General features: G+C 48.3%; 1 protein-coding gene across 1 annotated transcript in view; it reads right to left on the bottom strand.

Annotated features, from left to right (window-relative positions):
- MRPS15 (mitochondrial ribosomal protein S15) overlaps positions 1–15,048 on the bottom strand; it is a 153,897-nt gene that overhangs the window by 50,475 nt on the left and 88,374 nt on the right. The window contains exons 5-6 of the mRNA XM_086958744.1: positions 10,090–10,174; positions 2,354–2,412 (exon numbers count right to left, since the gene is read on the bottom strand). Coding sequence (XP_086814870.1) covers positions 2,354–2,412; positions 10,090–10,174 — 144 coding nt within the window. The remainder of the gene's footprint in view (positions 1–2,353; positions 2,413–10,089; positions 10,175–15,048) is intronic.

Here is a 15,048-nt window from a genome sequence, read left to right as displayed (position 1 = left end):
AAGACAGGTGGCATTAGTGGACTTTAGGGCCATGCTTGCCGAAGAAAATACCTTCTTTGCAGACTGGTCGAGTTTCTTTGACTCCCTGTCTGCCGAAACTTGTGGAAAGGCCCCTGAAGATCTTTTTGAACAGGCAGCTTGAACCACTAAACTCTCAGGGGAAGGATGTGAAGATAAAAAGTCAGGATTCCCTGGAGCCACCCTGTATCTCCGTGCAATGGTTTTAGAAACTGCCGGAGCCGAAAATGGCTTGCGCCAGACTTTCATTACAGGCTCAGTGATTGCTTGATTGAATGGCAGTAGAGGTTTTATTACAGAAGAAGGTTAATGAAGAACTTCTGTTAAAATGTTCGATTTAAACTCAGTAGTAGGAAGCTGAAGCTCTGTGGCCTTTTTGATCACCGTGTGATAAGGGACCACATCCTTTGAAGGAGTATCAGATGCAAGCGATAGTTCCCACTCTGGAGAAACATCAAAGCCACTTGCTTCCCTTAACTCAGTAAAATAGTCATCTGAGTCTTGAACTTCACCTTCCTCCATCTCCTCCAACTGATATCTCTGCTCCTCTATAACCCTCTGGGCTTCTCTCCTAGACCTTATTTTAGGTACCGGCATCGATGGAGCCAAGACCGAAGGAAATGGCGTCAATGTCCTCGGTGGCAGGAAATACCAAGACGGCGCCGCCGGATGAAATGGCATGAAAGGGGCATAGGCCTGAGGAACCCCCCAATTAGAGGCTAATGGACCCATGGGACCCGAAGGTGCTCCAGAGGGGTACATAGCTCTATGGAAAACTCCATACATAGCATTTAGATAATGCAATGGGATCTTGACCGGGGCCAGAGAAAGGAGGATAAGCCCCCGGACAGACTCTGAAGCAGGTGTTACCGTGTTCGGGCCAGCCGGTGCAGACGGTGGAGCCAATGGAGTCGCCTGCTCTTCCGGCACAAGAACCTCTTCTACTGGAGCCGGAGAATGCTTCGAAGTTGGTGAAGGAACCGGCGTCAGAGATCGAGGCTGCAGGAGAAGCCGATTTTGCAGGAGAAGCTGGATTCGAAGGAGAAGGAGAAACAAAGTCCTTACGGCGTCGACGAGATGGAGAGGTCGACTTCGGCGCCGCTTCTTTATCAGAATGGCGTCTTGATGAATGCCTATTCTTCTTGTGCTTCTTGGCTCTCGAGGCATGCCCCAACGTCGACTTCGAGCCAGACTTCGAGCCCGACCTCGATCTCGACCTTCTTCTACCTCTTTTCTCCTTCCTTGTCCTTGCCATGAAGAGCTTCGCTTCTCTCTCCTTTAGTGCCTTCGGATTTATTTTCCTGCAGCAGGCACATCCCTCGACGTCGTGATCAGACGACGGGCACCAAACACAATCCTCGTGCGGATCTGTAATGGACATAAGTCCTCTGCACTCCCTGCAGGGCTTGAACACGGACTTCCTAGACTACATCCTTGAAAGGAAACAAGAATAAGCACAGGAATACAGCCAGAAACACAAAGTAGCAAGCGAAACTAAAGAGTCCTAGAAAAACCGTTAGCGTCGACAGTGCAGAAAAAAGGGAACGGACGTCATCACGCCGACGAGGCTCTCTTATGGCTCCAGTGGCGTCAGCGGAGTCACGAGCGGAGCTGGGCTTCTGTGAAGTCGTCCTCGTCGGCGTGGAGAGCTACAAAAATATTCCGAATGCTGCTGGCGCAGGGGATATTCACAAGGTGAGGAGTCCACTGGCAGATGTATCCATCAGAAACCTGCAGACTCTCCAACCCATTTGGAAGTCACCCCGACTTATTTAGGGCGGGTTGACGGCCACTAGATTTCCCTCACGGTACCACCATGAGCATCAATGGACCCCACATGCAGGGAGAAACTCCCTTTGCGCCAGGGTAATTTTTGGGGTATATTTTTACCAAAGAAAAACTCTTGCTTTGAGACATTGTTTATGGAAAATATCAAAAACGTTTCCTAAGCGTTTGGGGCCTGCTCAGCAAAATGTAGTGTCTTCGGTAAAGCTGCTACACTCAAGGCATGGAAAACCCTGACAGCCTATGAGGGATCACTATAGTTGGTGGGCAGTCCACCACCTGTTAGGTCCTCAGCCAGGGTCTAAATTACCCTGTAAGGTTCTCCATCACCCTTCCAATATCGAACGATGCTCTATAAAGTCCACATTGTGGGTCTTCAGGCCACTATAGATAATAGGAAAGCTTGGTTCGCAAATATCATCGGTAGTATCAACTTCCAATACAGCTGAGAGATGCACTATCCAAAACTACCCTCCTTTCAACCATCTCCAAATAAAAAAGTTAGTCTTTTCAGGGCTCTCAAAATCAACAGTTTTAAAAAGGTATTTACCTTCGGATGTTTCTGTACATGCTCCTTGTAGTTTCGAATCTTGCCCGTCAATTTTGCAACTGTAGAGAATGACACCAGGCGGTCAGATCAGAGACATGTTCTGCTGACCCAAATCCAACTTTGTATTCAGTTAAACATAATTCATAACCATGCAGCTATTACAAGTTTATCTCCTTTTACGATTACACACAACACTTTTTCTAGAGCCAATTTAAGTTTAGATTTTTTACTTCACATAATTTTTCATTAAATGTCTTTGAGAAGAAAAATTGCACGACAAAATATGGTTAATGGGGGTTACATGAGCAAAACCAGACATTTGCATAACACTAGCGCAGGCAAATCACTGAAGCTGGAAAGATTTGAGAAGGAGAATTTTCTCATACAATCGATTTTTGCTCTGACTAAGATGATGGGATATCAGCACACGCAGTATTTATTAATGTTAAGGTTTGGCAGTTACCGGGGAAGGATAACACTAGGTACCCAGTGTCCATCAAATAAGGTAAGCAGTAGCAGCTATGCACACCAAAGCAAAAGTCTTGGACTTTTTGTACAACCAACACTGCAGACATGGCTGAAGAAATCTCGAATAGAAAGAAGGAAACATGAATACTATAATACTCGTAAAAGCAAAATGTATGGCTAAGGGATATCAGCACAGCGAGGGCAGAAAAGTACAGTTGAATAATTAATAATATGCAGGCAAGGCAATGAGGAGAACAAATAGTTTCTTACCTGTCGGTGTAGTTTTGCAGCTTGAAGATCTTTCTGGATTCACTATGCTGTGCATATTCCGCGGTCTTGTGGTTGGGTCCGGATTCGTAGTCTTTTCTTTCTTTTTTTTTTTTTCGTAGCCCAGGTGGGCGTCGGCGTCACCCCTCCTCGGGTGCATTTCCGGTGACGTGGGCATGCTTCCTGCGGAAGCTCCCACCCTTGGGCGCCATCTTCGGATTCTTTTTTCCGTGTTTCTTTCGTCTCCGAAGTGATGGCAATGTTGTATGCAGGTGAAACTTTTAACCGCTTTGTACATAAAGTCCTTTCTAATTGTTTTTTTTGTTTTTTTTGACCACCTCTTCCCTCTCCAGCCTCATCTTTCTGGCGGAGGTGGGTGGGTTCGCTAGTGAATCCAGAAAGATCTTCAAGCTGCAAAACTACACCGACAGGTAAGAAACTATTTGTTTTGCAGCATGAATCTTTCTTGATTCACTATGCTGTGCATAGATTTTGTAGCGGTTTCTCATTTCTGTGGCGGCTGGGTGGAAGATGAGCTTTGGTTTTTGAATATGTGCTGGAGCACCTTTTGTCCGACTTATGCTTCCTTGTTCATCTGAACATCCACGCAGTAGTGCTTCGTGAATGTGTGCACCGAAGCCCATGTTGCCGCCAGGCATATGTCTTGTATGGGTGTGTTAGCCAGGAAGGCTATTGTAGCACCCTTTTTCCTAGTGGAGTGGGCACGTGGCCCCTCTGCTAGTTCTTGCCCTGCCCTTTTGTGGCAGAGTTGAATTGTTTGCGCGATCCATCGTGCAATAGTGTTCTTGGTTACCGGCTTCCCCATGAAACTGTTGGCGAATGACACAAAGAACTGTTTTGTCTTCCTGTGTCCCTTTGTCCTCTCAATGTAGTGCATGACCGCCCTTCTGGCGTCTAGGGTGTGCAGGGCTCGCTCTGCGCTAGTGGTTGGTTTTTGGAAAAAACTCGGTATCTGTATGGACTGGTTCATGTGGAATTTGGACAGCACCTTCGGCATGAAGTGTGGGTCGGTCCTCATCACAACCCTGTCATTGTGTATTTGTATGTAGGGTTCCTGTAGCGTTAGCGCTTGAAGCTCGCTTACTCGGCGTAAGGACGTTATTGCAACCAAGAAAGCTGTTTTCATTGTTAGCATTTCTAGTGAGGCCTTGTGGAGTGGTTCAAAGGGCTCCTTCATGAGTTCCGTTAGGACTATGTTCAAGTTCCATGCCTGTGGCGGCTCACGCTTGGGTGGTGAGATCCTCTTTGCTCCTTCCAGGAACCTCTTCACAACCTGTGATGTGAAGAAACTCCTTCCCATCTCACCCCTTGTGTAGGCGACTATCGCTGCCAAGTGGACTCTCAAGGAGGACGAGCTGAGGTTCTTCTCCAGTAAGTGCGTGAGGTGTTTTAGCACTGTGGAGTCCTTCTTCATTTTATTGTGAAGTCTTTCTTTCCTGCACCACATCGTGAATCTTTTCCACTTTGCCACATAGCACTTCCGTGTGCTGGGCCTTCGTGCCTCCCGAAGGACCCTGAGGGTGCTCTCTGGCAGTCTCAAGTGTGCGAATTCTATGTCCTCAGGAGCCATGCCACTAGGCTCAGGCTCTCTGGCTCTGGGTGCAGTACCTCTCCGTTGTGCATGGAGAGCAGGTCTTTTCTCCTGCCGAATCTGTGGGGTGCACTCTGTGTCATCTCCATGATCTGCGAGTACCAGGTCTGTCTGGCCCACTGTGGCGCGACCAGTATCAGGGTCATGTTGCTCGCTCTGCACTTGCTCAGTACTCTGTGTATCAGTGGTATCGGGGGGAAAAGCGTAAGCAAATGTCCCGGACCAATCTATCCATAGGGCATTCCCAAGGGACCCCTCTTCGGGTTGTCTGGATGCGAAGCTTTGGCATTTTGCATTCTGGCGTGTTGCAAACAGGTCCACTGATGGCGTTCCCCACCTGTTGAACAACCACCTCGTCTCCCGAGCATTGAGCTCCCACTCGTGGGATGCCGATGTCTGTCTGCTGAGCCAGTCTGCTTGAATGTTCTCCTTCCCTGGTAGGTGTATGGCTAGTAGGTCTATCCTGAGGGGGATGGCCCATTTCCATATCTCCTGCGCCAGTGTCGAAAGCGTGGTTGACTGTGTTCCACCCTGCTTGTTGATGTAGAACATCGCTGTGGTGTTGTCTGTCTGTAGCAACACCTTGTGCTTGTACAGTCTTGTTTGGAAGGCTTTCAGTGCAAGGAAGATTGTCTTCAATTCTAGGTAATTGATGTGCTTTGTCGCATCTGTTGGTGTCCACAGACCCCTCACTTTGAGTTCTTCCATGTGAGCGCCCCATCCCTTCAGGGATGTCTGTGGTGATGGTCACTGTTGGTGTTGGGGGTGTTAGAGGCTTTCTCCTTGTTATGTTCTCTATGGTCCACCATGCCATCGCCTTCTGCACTGCGTGCGTCACAACCACTAGATCCTCCCAACTGCCTGAAGCCTGTGACCATTGTTCCTGGAGCCATTCTTGGATGGGTCTCATGTGAAGTCGTACATTTGGTACCAGGTGGATGCATGATGCCATCATCCCCAAGATCTTGCTCGCAGTCCTCACTGTCCGAGCTTGCCCCCTCCGGTAGAGGCGAGTTTCCCTCACCAGGGCCCTTGCTCTCCTCTCGCTGGGGAACACCTGCCCTGTAAGGTGTTGATCTGTGCCCCCAGGAAGATCTTTACTCGCTCCGGCTCCATTGACGATTTCTTCCAATGGATGGAGAACCCCAGGTTTATTAGCGTGCTCGCCACTGTATGTGCGTGTTGCTTGTATTTCTGGTACGAGTGTGCTTTCACTAACCAGTCGTCCAGGTAAGGGTATACGTGTATTTCCTGCCTTCGTAGGTGCGCTGCGACTGCCGCGAGGCACTTCGTGAAGACCCTCGGTGCTGATTTTAGCCCGAAGGCTAGTGTTGTGAACTGGTAGTGGCTCTCTCCGATCGTGAACCTGAGCATATGCTTGTGCTTTACGTTCATTGGGATGTGCAGGTAGGCGTCCTTGAGGTCTATCGTGACCATGAAGTCTCCGATCTGCAATTGCAGTAGCACCTCCTGCAGGGAGGTCATTTTGAATTTTTGTGTTCTTATGAATTTGTTCAGGAACCTCAGGTCCAGAATGGGTCTCATTGGCTCGTCGACCTTTGGCACGAAGAAATACGTTGAGTATATTCCCTTGTTTCTTTCCTTGAAGGGAACCCGTTCTATGGCCTGCTTTTGTAGGAGTTCTTTTGCTTCTTCCTGAAGCCGCTCTAGCTGTTGGTTTGCTAGCGGCTTTCTCTTTGGTCTCCTGCTTGTTGGCTTCCCTTCCAACTCTATGCAGTATCCGAATTGGATGATGTTGAGGATCCATTTGTCTGATGTGATCTCTCTCCATTCCTGGAGGTAGAATCTTAATCTTCCACCCACTGGTGTTATGTGGTGGTAGGTGTCCAGTTTGTCTTGACCCCTCTGTACGTGTTGCCCCCTGGGATCTTTTCTGTGGGCGGGCACACGGATCTCTTTGAAGTCATTTAGAGGCGGGCTGCTGGCCCCCTCTTTTATGCTGTCCTCGTCCATTTCCTCCCCCTCGAAAGGACTGGCCTCTTGACTGGTACTGCCAGGACTGCTTCTGCGGACTCGGTTGCGCCTGCGAGTCCGCCTGGTGCGTCTGTTGGAAAGCCTGGTGTGATGTACCTGGCTGGTTTCCACCCCTTCCGCCGGCCCTCCGTGACTGGGTGCCCCTTTTGTTGCCTCTGAACTGCAATGCTCCCATGGATCTTGCAGTTTCATTGTCTTTCTTTAGTTGGCTGAGTTTGTCGTCAACTGTTGTTCCGAACAGCGTCTCGCCGTTGAACGGTGTGTTCAAGATGCTGTGTTGCACCTCTGGTTTGAAGCCCGAGATTCTGAGCCATGCGTGTCTTCTTTCAGTGACACCCATCATCATGAGCCTGCTGGAGGGGTCTGCTCCATCCAGGGCCGTCTTGAGGCAACAATTTGCCGCATTTTTCCCCGTCTTCCACCAGTTTCTCTGCCTTCTGCCTGGCCTCCTGGGGCAGGTCTTTAACCAGCCGTCCCAGCTCTTCCATGATCTGGTACATGTGCCTGTTTATGAGGGCATTGGAATTAGCCATGCGCCATTGGGTCGCGGCATTCCGTTCGATCCTTCTGCCCACTAAGTCCATCCTTTTGCTCTCCTTATCAGGTGGTGGCCCAGAAGTAGTGGGCACGTTAGCCCTCTTCCTTGCTGTGGCCGTGATGATGGAGTCAGCTGAGACCATGCCTCGAATGTAGGCTGGGTCCTTTGAGGAATGCTTGTACTTCTTTTCCGTTCTGAGAGTGACTGCCTTGCATGTTGCGGGCTCCCTGAACGCCACCATCCCCTGCGCCAAGACGCTATCGAGCATAGGCAGATACTGGCTCCTTGTTTGCGTGGGGAGTGATGTCTCGAGAAGAAAGTCCGCTTTCTGCTTCTCTTCGTCGAGCTTGAGTTTAAAAGCTGCTGCCGCAGACCATATCACCGAGTTGTAGGCCCCGATGTCGTCCGGCGGCGATGGCCTCGAGGGATATGTGTCGACCGCCTCTTCCGGTGTCGACATCCAGGTAATCCTCCTCCTGCGGGTCAGAGGTGGCCGACTCGGCGTCCATCCTGCTGTCCTCTTCTTCCTCATAGCTGTAACTCTCGTAGGGGTTCTCGTCATCTTCCTGGTCGTCGACCATTTCGACGCCAGGCTCATGCTCCTCGACGTTTTTGTCTTCCTCCTCGACCAGTTCTAGCACGGGTGGCTTGGTCTTGTGGGGAATCGTGAAGGCTCTCATCTTGGCGTCGAAATCTTTCTTCCGCTGCAAGATGTTTTCCATTTCGGCTTCTAGTCGCCTTCTTTTCTTCTCCATCTCGGCTGCGTTGACCGCGCCAAGTTGCTCGGCCCCTCTCTTCGGCGCCTGGCTCGGCGGCGAGATTTTCGGTGCCGAAGACTTGGACGTCGAACTGGGCTTCGGGTCCCTGGACGGCGTCGGGGCTTTAGGGTCTTTCTCCCTCGGCGTTGATCGGTCCCTTTCGGGGGCGATTTTCGACGACTTCTGCTGTCCAACAGCTCTCGGCGCCGGGAACTCCTTCTCAGAGGATCCGCTGGGCCTGTGGGTAGTCGCGGACGCCAGATGTTTCTGCGTCAGCGCTTTCGGGGTCTTGCCCTCGCTTTTTTGAGACTCAGAGTCTCTCGTGTTCTTGGGGAACGACGAGTCTCCTACCTTATCAGATGTCTTCGTGTAATCGGTCTCAACGACCGTGTAGCTGTCGTCTTCGGCGGCAGCGTTGTCCTCTTCCTCCGAGGACATCCCCAGCTCATACAGCGATGGCGTCGGGGCTTTCCCTTGGAGGGTGGCGTGCGCTACCCTCTGGCTCTTTCTCACACGAAGGGTCTTCGGGGCGAAGGCGGAGCAGGCGTTGCAGTCCTCGCTTCTGTGGTCTACCGGTAGGCAAAGGTTGCACACCGGGTGTTGGTCTTTCTGCGCGTACTTGTGGTGGCAGTTACGGCAGAACTTGAACGGCGTGTTGTCCATCATCGAGTGTTCAGGCCTCCCTGGCCGCGTGGACGTCGACGATCGTCAAAGTCCTCGATGATTTCCCCTTCTTTTTCGCTGGTCAGTGATCGGCGAAGTCTTCCGTAGTCTACTGGTGACTTTCTTCTCCAATTTCAGTCTTTTCCTTGTACTTTCTCCAAAAATGTCTGGAGCCCAACGGGAACGATCCAGACCCGACCGCGGAAAAAAGAATCTGAAGATGGGGCCCAAGGGTGGGAGCTTCCGCAGGAAGCATGCCGACGTCACCGGAAATGCACCCGAGGAGGGGTGACGCCGACGCCCACCTGGGCTACGAAAAAAAAAAAAAAAGAAAAAAAAAAAGAAAAGACTACGAATCCGGACCCAACCACAAGACCGCGGAATATGCAGAGCATAGTGAATCCAGAAAGATTCACGCTGCAAAATTAAAGCACGAATAAATTGCATATACAGTAACTCAAGTAGATAAGCTTCCCTTGAGCACCTAACAGTGCTTAATTTGAGCCAGTGGTTTCCGGTGTTCACCTCCGCCACTTAATCAACTCTATGGGGCCCATTATGATGTCGGGCGGATTGCCCCCGCCAGACTGGCGGTAGCCACCGCCGGCCTGGCGGGGGCAATCCGCCCGACATCCTCTCCAGAATTCCCCCCGCCATATTAGAATGGCAGGGGGGACCACGGCGGACGGAAAGACCGTCCGCCGCTTTTCCGCCCGGTCGCCTTGCGGCCAGGGCGGAAAATGTTTAATATGGTGGCGGTGTCTATTAGACACCGCCAGCCATTGTAGCATGGGCTTTCAGACACGCCTTTCTGTGGCGGCAATGCCGCCACGGAAAGACATGCGGTCTTCACTCTGGGGGCCCACTGCGGGCCCCCAGAGTGAAGGATGGGTGGGGGTTGCACACGGGGGGTACCTGTGGTACCCCCCTTCGTTAGCATAAACAAAGCACCAGGCACCGCGCGGTGCCTGCCGCTTTGATTATGCAAATGCTGAAATGAATTTTAGCATTGTGGTGGGCGGTGCTGAGAGCACCGCCTGCCACAATGCTAAAAATGCAGGATGTGCCTGCCACTGTGGCGGGCACATCCTAATACCCCCCACGGGACCCCCGCCCTTATGGCGGGCGGTCCCAATCCCCGCAAGGATGACGGGCGGACAAAGTCCGCCCGTCACCCTAATAGGCCCCTTAATCGTCAAAACAAGGCTTTTCATCAGCACTTGCTAAGGACACATTCATTTACAGGGAGATTAAGTGATCTGCCCAAGACTAGACTAGAACCTGGTTCCCTAGCCCCGAAATCGGCAGCTCTGGGTATTACACCACATCCTCTCCCCATTTTCATGATTAGTAGTTAGTTCCGTTTTATATACTGTGAATGTCACTTATTGTTTTATCCATGTAGCACAGGTTGCCACAAAGCCACCTTACTCACTTTTCACCTCAGTGGAGCCAAAGTCATATGGATTCCTCCTCACCATATCCACCAACTGCTGGATTTTGACTTGCATCTTCTCCCTCTGGAAATTAGAATTAAAAAATTGCACTTATGTAGAATACTGTACAAATGAAATTGCCCCAAAAACAACATTCAGATCTAACAAGCATTCTTCCTATTAATATTAGAAGAATGAAAGGCTGAACATTTAATTTTACACTAACATAACTGTTCTTGCAAAGGTTGCATTGACTCCTTGAGCTCCATCATTGGTACAAAGGAGGTAAGGGTGCACAATGACACCCACCTGCTGGTGGATAGACTATGGGAGATTAGAGAAATAATGCACCCGCTCAGGAGATAAGCAAAAAAATAGGGCTGCACTCTTGTAAAACCCAGTCTAGTTCTCTGTATACCTACAATAAAGATATGGGAGGCAAAATGGCAATTAATTAACCGCATATTTCTTTGTGCTCCGGAATATAACCCAAAGATATTGCCCTATTCAGTAGTTTGACAAGCCCTGAAAAAGAAAAGGTGATAACAAGCACATCAGCTACACCTATCAATGGTGCCGGAACCATTGCCGTAGACACCTGGAATTTAAAGACTTAAGTTCGGGAAACAGCTTTGACTTTTTATTTGGGCCAAATCGCAATCTCCCCACGCCTCCAATTGCACACCAAAAAAAGATTTAATAATTCTAGAAATAGCTGTAAATTTGCCCCAAGCCATCTCTGCATCCCTCTCATTCAAGGCATTTCAACCCTTCTTTAGCTCATAAATTCTCAATTTTCTTGCACTGTAATTCAGTTTCACTCTCTGGGAGATCCTCAGTTCAGTCGCTCAAAGACATTAACACTAAAAATCCATGTCTTGTAGCTGCTGTTTTTGCTCTGAACTCTCTTCTTAAAACAGAACACTACCGGCTGCTCCTTGGAGTTTTCACTTGCCCCACTCTTCTACATTCTCTTTCTTACTTGTCTCTCACCCAGATGCCCGAAAGTTTAACAAATCAAACTTTTCCTGCACATGGGTGCTCCCCTCACTCCTTTGAGGAAATCAACACATTCTTTAGCCAAGTATGGAATTTTGCATGCAACATTAGCTTTTGTAAATCTTGAGCACAGATCTTTCTTCCAGTATCTGCTTTCACTTTCCCTGCAAAGATTATGGAAATCCTTATCACCATCCGCATGCAGACCTTTCTGGGTGCAACTAATCACTACAAACACAGATTCAAGATTTTCATATCCAATGGAATGGAGAAAGCCACAGTATTTGTCAAAGGCATTACGGTGTGAACAGTTTACTTATATGTATGCGCTCCACTGGGATTAACACGCTTTAAATGTAATGAGATTTAAAATCTCCGGACAGCATACATGACAAGCCCAGGAATCTGATCTTGTTTCACTTTTGTTTTTAAAGAAACAAACTAGTCTTAAGAGTGTGCCAATATTCCATAGCTGCCCCTCCTGCACTACGGCGTATGGAGTCTTCAAGGGATCCAAACCCTTGCCTGTGCTGTTCAATGTCTATGAACAATCCCTGGGGTCAATTAAGCAGAGTAATACAATGTCAGCAGCCCCAGGTCCACGCAACTCAACTAAATATCAGCTGGGCATCAATGATCAAGCTGACCGAAAACATGCACTACTTAAACATACAAAATTGAATTACTAATACTTGCATCAACCAGAGCCATAGTTCCCTTCCAAAATCATTGCAACTATGCATGTATCTGGAACCAAAGATCACCACCTCCAAAAAACAAAAAAACGCCATCGATATACCACCAATCTTTTTCTCTCATTCTCTGCTCTTGTGAAGAAAAGTCTCCTTTCCGGAACTTGAGCCCCAGGAACACAAAGGAACCTCCTTTCGAAGCTAATCATCGGATTAGTAACAAACATTAATGATTCCAGAAGGCAATTACTTTAACACCCTCTTTGAAGGTCTTATCATGGGAAAATCAAATCAAATTCAGATACACGAGATCTCGAACGCCAGCGCTATCACAACATTTTGTACCCATGGATCACATGAAAACAATGTTGATAGCGCTTAAACAGATCTTAATACAAGACTGCATGTAATACATGCTTCTAGTTTTGATTGCTTTTGCTGTGCATAACAATGGATAGAAATATATATCCAAACTCAAAACTTCCATAAACTGCATTCATATACTAACCATCCATCAACCTAAGCAGGTCTAATGTTGCCTTCCTTCTTTAAGAAGTTAAGAAAAAGAGTTGAATTCAGTTTGAAAGTAGTATCCAGTGTAGTGGTGAGCCAAGAGATAAACTGAGTTTGTGACGCTTTTTAATTAAATAGACAACAATAACTTGTACTGAAGCAAGAACATACTCAGACTATATAGCTGAAGGAATGAAAGGGGACCGCCTTTCCAAAGCGGGCTGAGACAGATGTGCAGATTCCCCGCAAGCCGAACAACGCTTGCATAAACAACGCATCTGCCTTAACCACGCATATGCATGATCAAGGCAGACAGCGGTTTAGATGTCCGGAGGGGCAGGGAAAGGAACAAAAAGCATTGGGACAGGATGCTCCAGGCCCAACCAGATAAGTGGGACTGGGGCTGGGGTCGGTTTTAGGGCTCAGGGCGGGATAATTTTTTAGGTCTCGCCTAGCATTGCAGCACATGCGCTGTTTGCTCTGCGAGAGATATTGTGGATGATGAGATTTCAGAACAGAACTTGAAGCCCCGCCCCTCATTTTCATTGGCTGGCGTCATCGTTAATGTATAACGGTGGCCTCCCATTGAAACTGAGGCTTTTTGGTTTCCGCACTTTGCCCTTTTCGTCCAGTCCATCCAGACTGGATTGGCTGTCATGAAGTACTTTCGTATGTATAGAGGGCCATCTGTTTCTAATTAGTTCTTGCTGGTTTCATTCCGCAGACAGAGCTTTAGAGGGCCACCTATTTCTAATTAGTTCATCGAACGTTTTGCAGTTCTTAGCACCCAAGAATATTTCTTGAACCTTCAGTTTTGAAAATGATTATTATGCTCCTTGTTTTTTTTAATCAGGCTTCGACCCCTACTTGCAAAGTATCCCTTCTTCCCACCTTGCTGCTGGGCTCAGAGAAAGCCCTGACATTGAAAGATGGGCCTTCCCCCGCACACTGGTCTTTTGTGGAAAGTGTGTTCTAACTAGATCTGCTCCCCCATCGGTTTGTGCCTTCCCTATGTCACAGGGGAGCTTATAAATACAGTTATAACCTGTATGTTGGTCAGTGCTTTAAATGGTCCGGTACTCACCGGTACTGAGTACCGGCATTTCTTCATTTTCTCCCCTGGAGTACCGGCACTTTTTTCTAGAAGAAAGAGAGTACCAGTACTAATGGGGATCTGACTTTAACCGAGGCAGCGCGCTACCTTTATCCCTCAAGTTATACTACGGCAGCACCTTTCAAGCACTGCACGAAATCAATCAATGGAGCTCGTCACCAGGACCCAGCGTGAGCTGCTTTGTAAATCAGAGCAGGGGTGTGTCTGCTGAGTCATTTGCTTATCCAAAGATCTTTCACAGTGGGCGCTAAGAGGGGGCTGTAAAATCTAATGGGTGGCGGTGGGAGGCACTATTCAGGACATAACAAAAGAACGTATGGGAAGGCTTTTACAGTCGCCACGCATCTGAATTGCTTTCTTGCACACTTCCACACTTGCGGATTCCTATTTCATCGACCTTGGACAGACCTTAAGACCAATCAAAAATGTGGAGATTGGCACCTGGTTCCCCAGTACAGACGTTGTCAGCTCTGGCCCCAACTCCGGTTTACAAATGTTCCAGGAGAGACTTGTTTGTTTATTTTATGCATTTTTATATAGCGCGGACTTTACCCGAAGGTGTCAGAGCGCTTCACAATAGGAACAGTAAAGATACATGAGGAGAAAATTATAAGTGAACACATTACAAAAGCAAACGTTAAGTTACATGAGGCAAAAGTGACAATTGTGAGCAAACAAAATACAAGAGGTAGCAAACGGTACATTACAGGAGGAAAAAGTGATATGTGTGCAGGTTACAAAAGCATACAAAGTACAAGTAGAGGTATAGTACTGCAATAAATGGCAGACACTCCAGCACAAGAACAAGCGTTACAGGAGGCAATGATGGCACTTGCGCAAGTATCTAAAGCAAACAAAATGTAAGAGGTAGCAAACTAAGTGTTACAAGAGAAAAGTAACGTGTGCATGTTACAAAAGAGTACCAGTACTAGACAGATGGCTCAGTGGGCTGTAGGCCACCGGTTCGATTTAAGGCAGTCTGAAGCAGCATGTAATGCTTAGGCGGTTGATAAAATGCATGCAGATTTCGTGCATACAACCGTGGCACGGTTAAAAAGCTAACCCCGCCGCTTGTTCCCCTTAGCCCCACCCTAAACTCCGCCCACTGCTCCTTTTGGTGAGTACCTGCACTTATTTTTTTCCATTTAAAGCACTGATGTTGGTGCCTGGCCGTATATCTATGCCTCCCCTAAAGCATGCAGCTGTTTCCGCGAAGGGGGAGCGCTTTCCGATAGGAAGTTGGAAATGACGGAACACCGGCCCCCCTCTCTCTTATGTCTCTCCGTGTGGTGCGCGGTTTGTTTCTGCCCGGCTGGCCGCTGTGCGTTATTCGGGTCTCTAGGGCTCGAGGGCCGGGGTTTGTAGTTCGTTTTTTAGGAGGATTGGCGCACACCGATTTCCCCTTTCTAACGTAGTGCATTTTTTTTTGTTTTATGTACATGCAGTTTGAAGGGACTCTTTTTATTTCCAAAAGATTTATTATTTTAGAAAAGTAACACAAATTTACAGTTTCGTACAGTAGTAATGCTGACAGGAATGGGGGGGGGGTACAGTAGGAGTTCCTCATTACAAGGTATTTTTGATCATCTGGCATATACATTGTGCGTGCTGGTCAACTTGTTGGCTAAGTTGAGAGTGGA

The sequence above is a fragment of the Lissotriton vulgaris genome, chromosome 2_1 (genome assembly GCF_964263255.1).
Source record: "Lissotriton vulgaris chromosome 2_1, aLisVul1.2, whole genome shotgun sequence".
Taxonomy (NCBI): domain Eukaryota; kingdom Metazoa; phylum Chordata; class Amphibia; order Caudata; family Salamandridae; genus Lissotriton; species Lissotriton vulgaris.
Note: the sequence above shows the minus strand (reverse complement) of the source record. Positions and strands in the feature narration are given on the sequence as shown.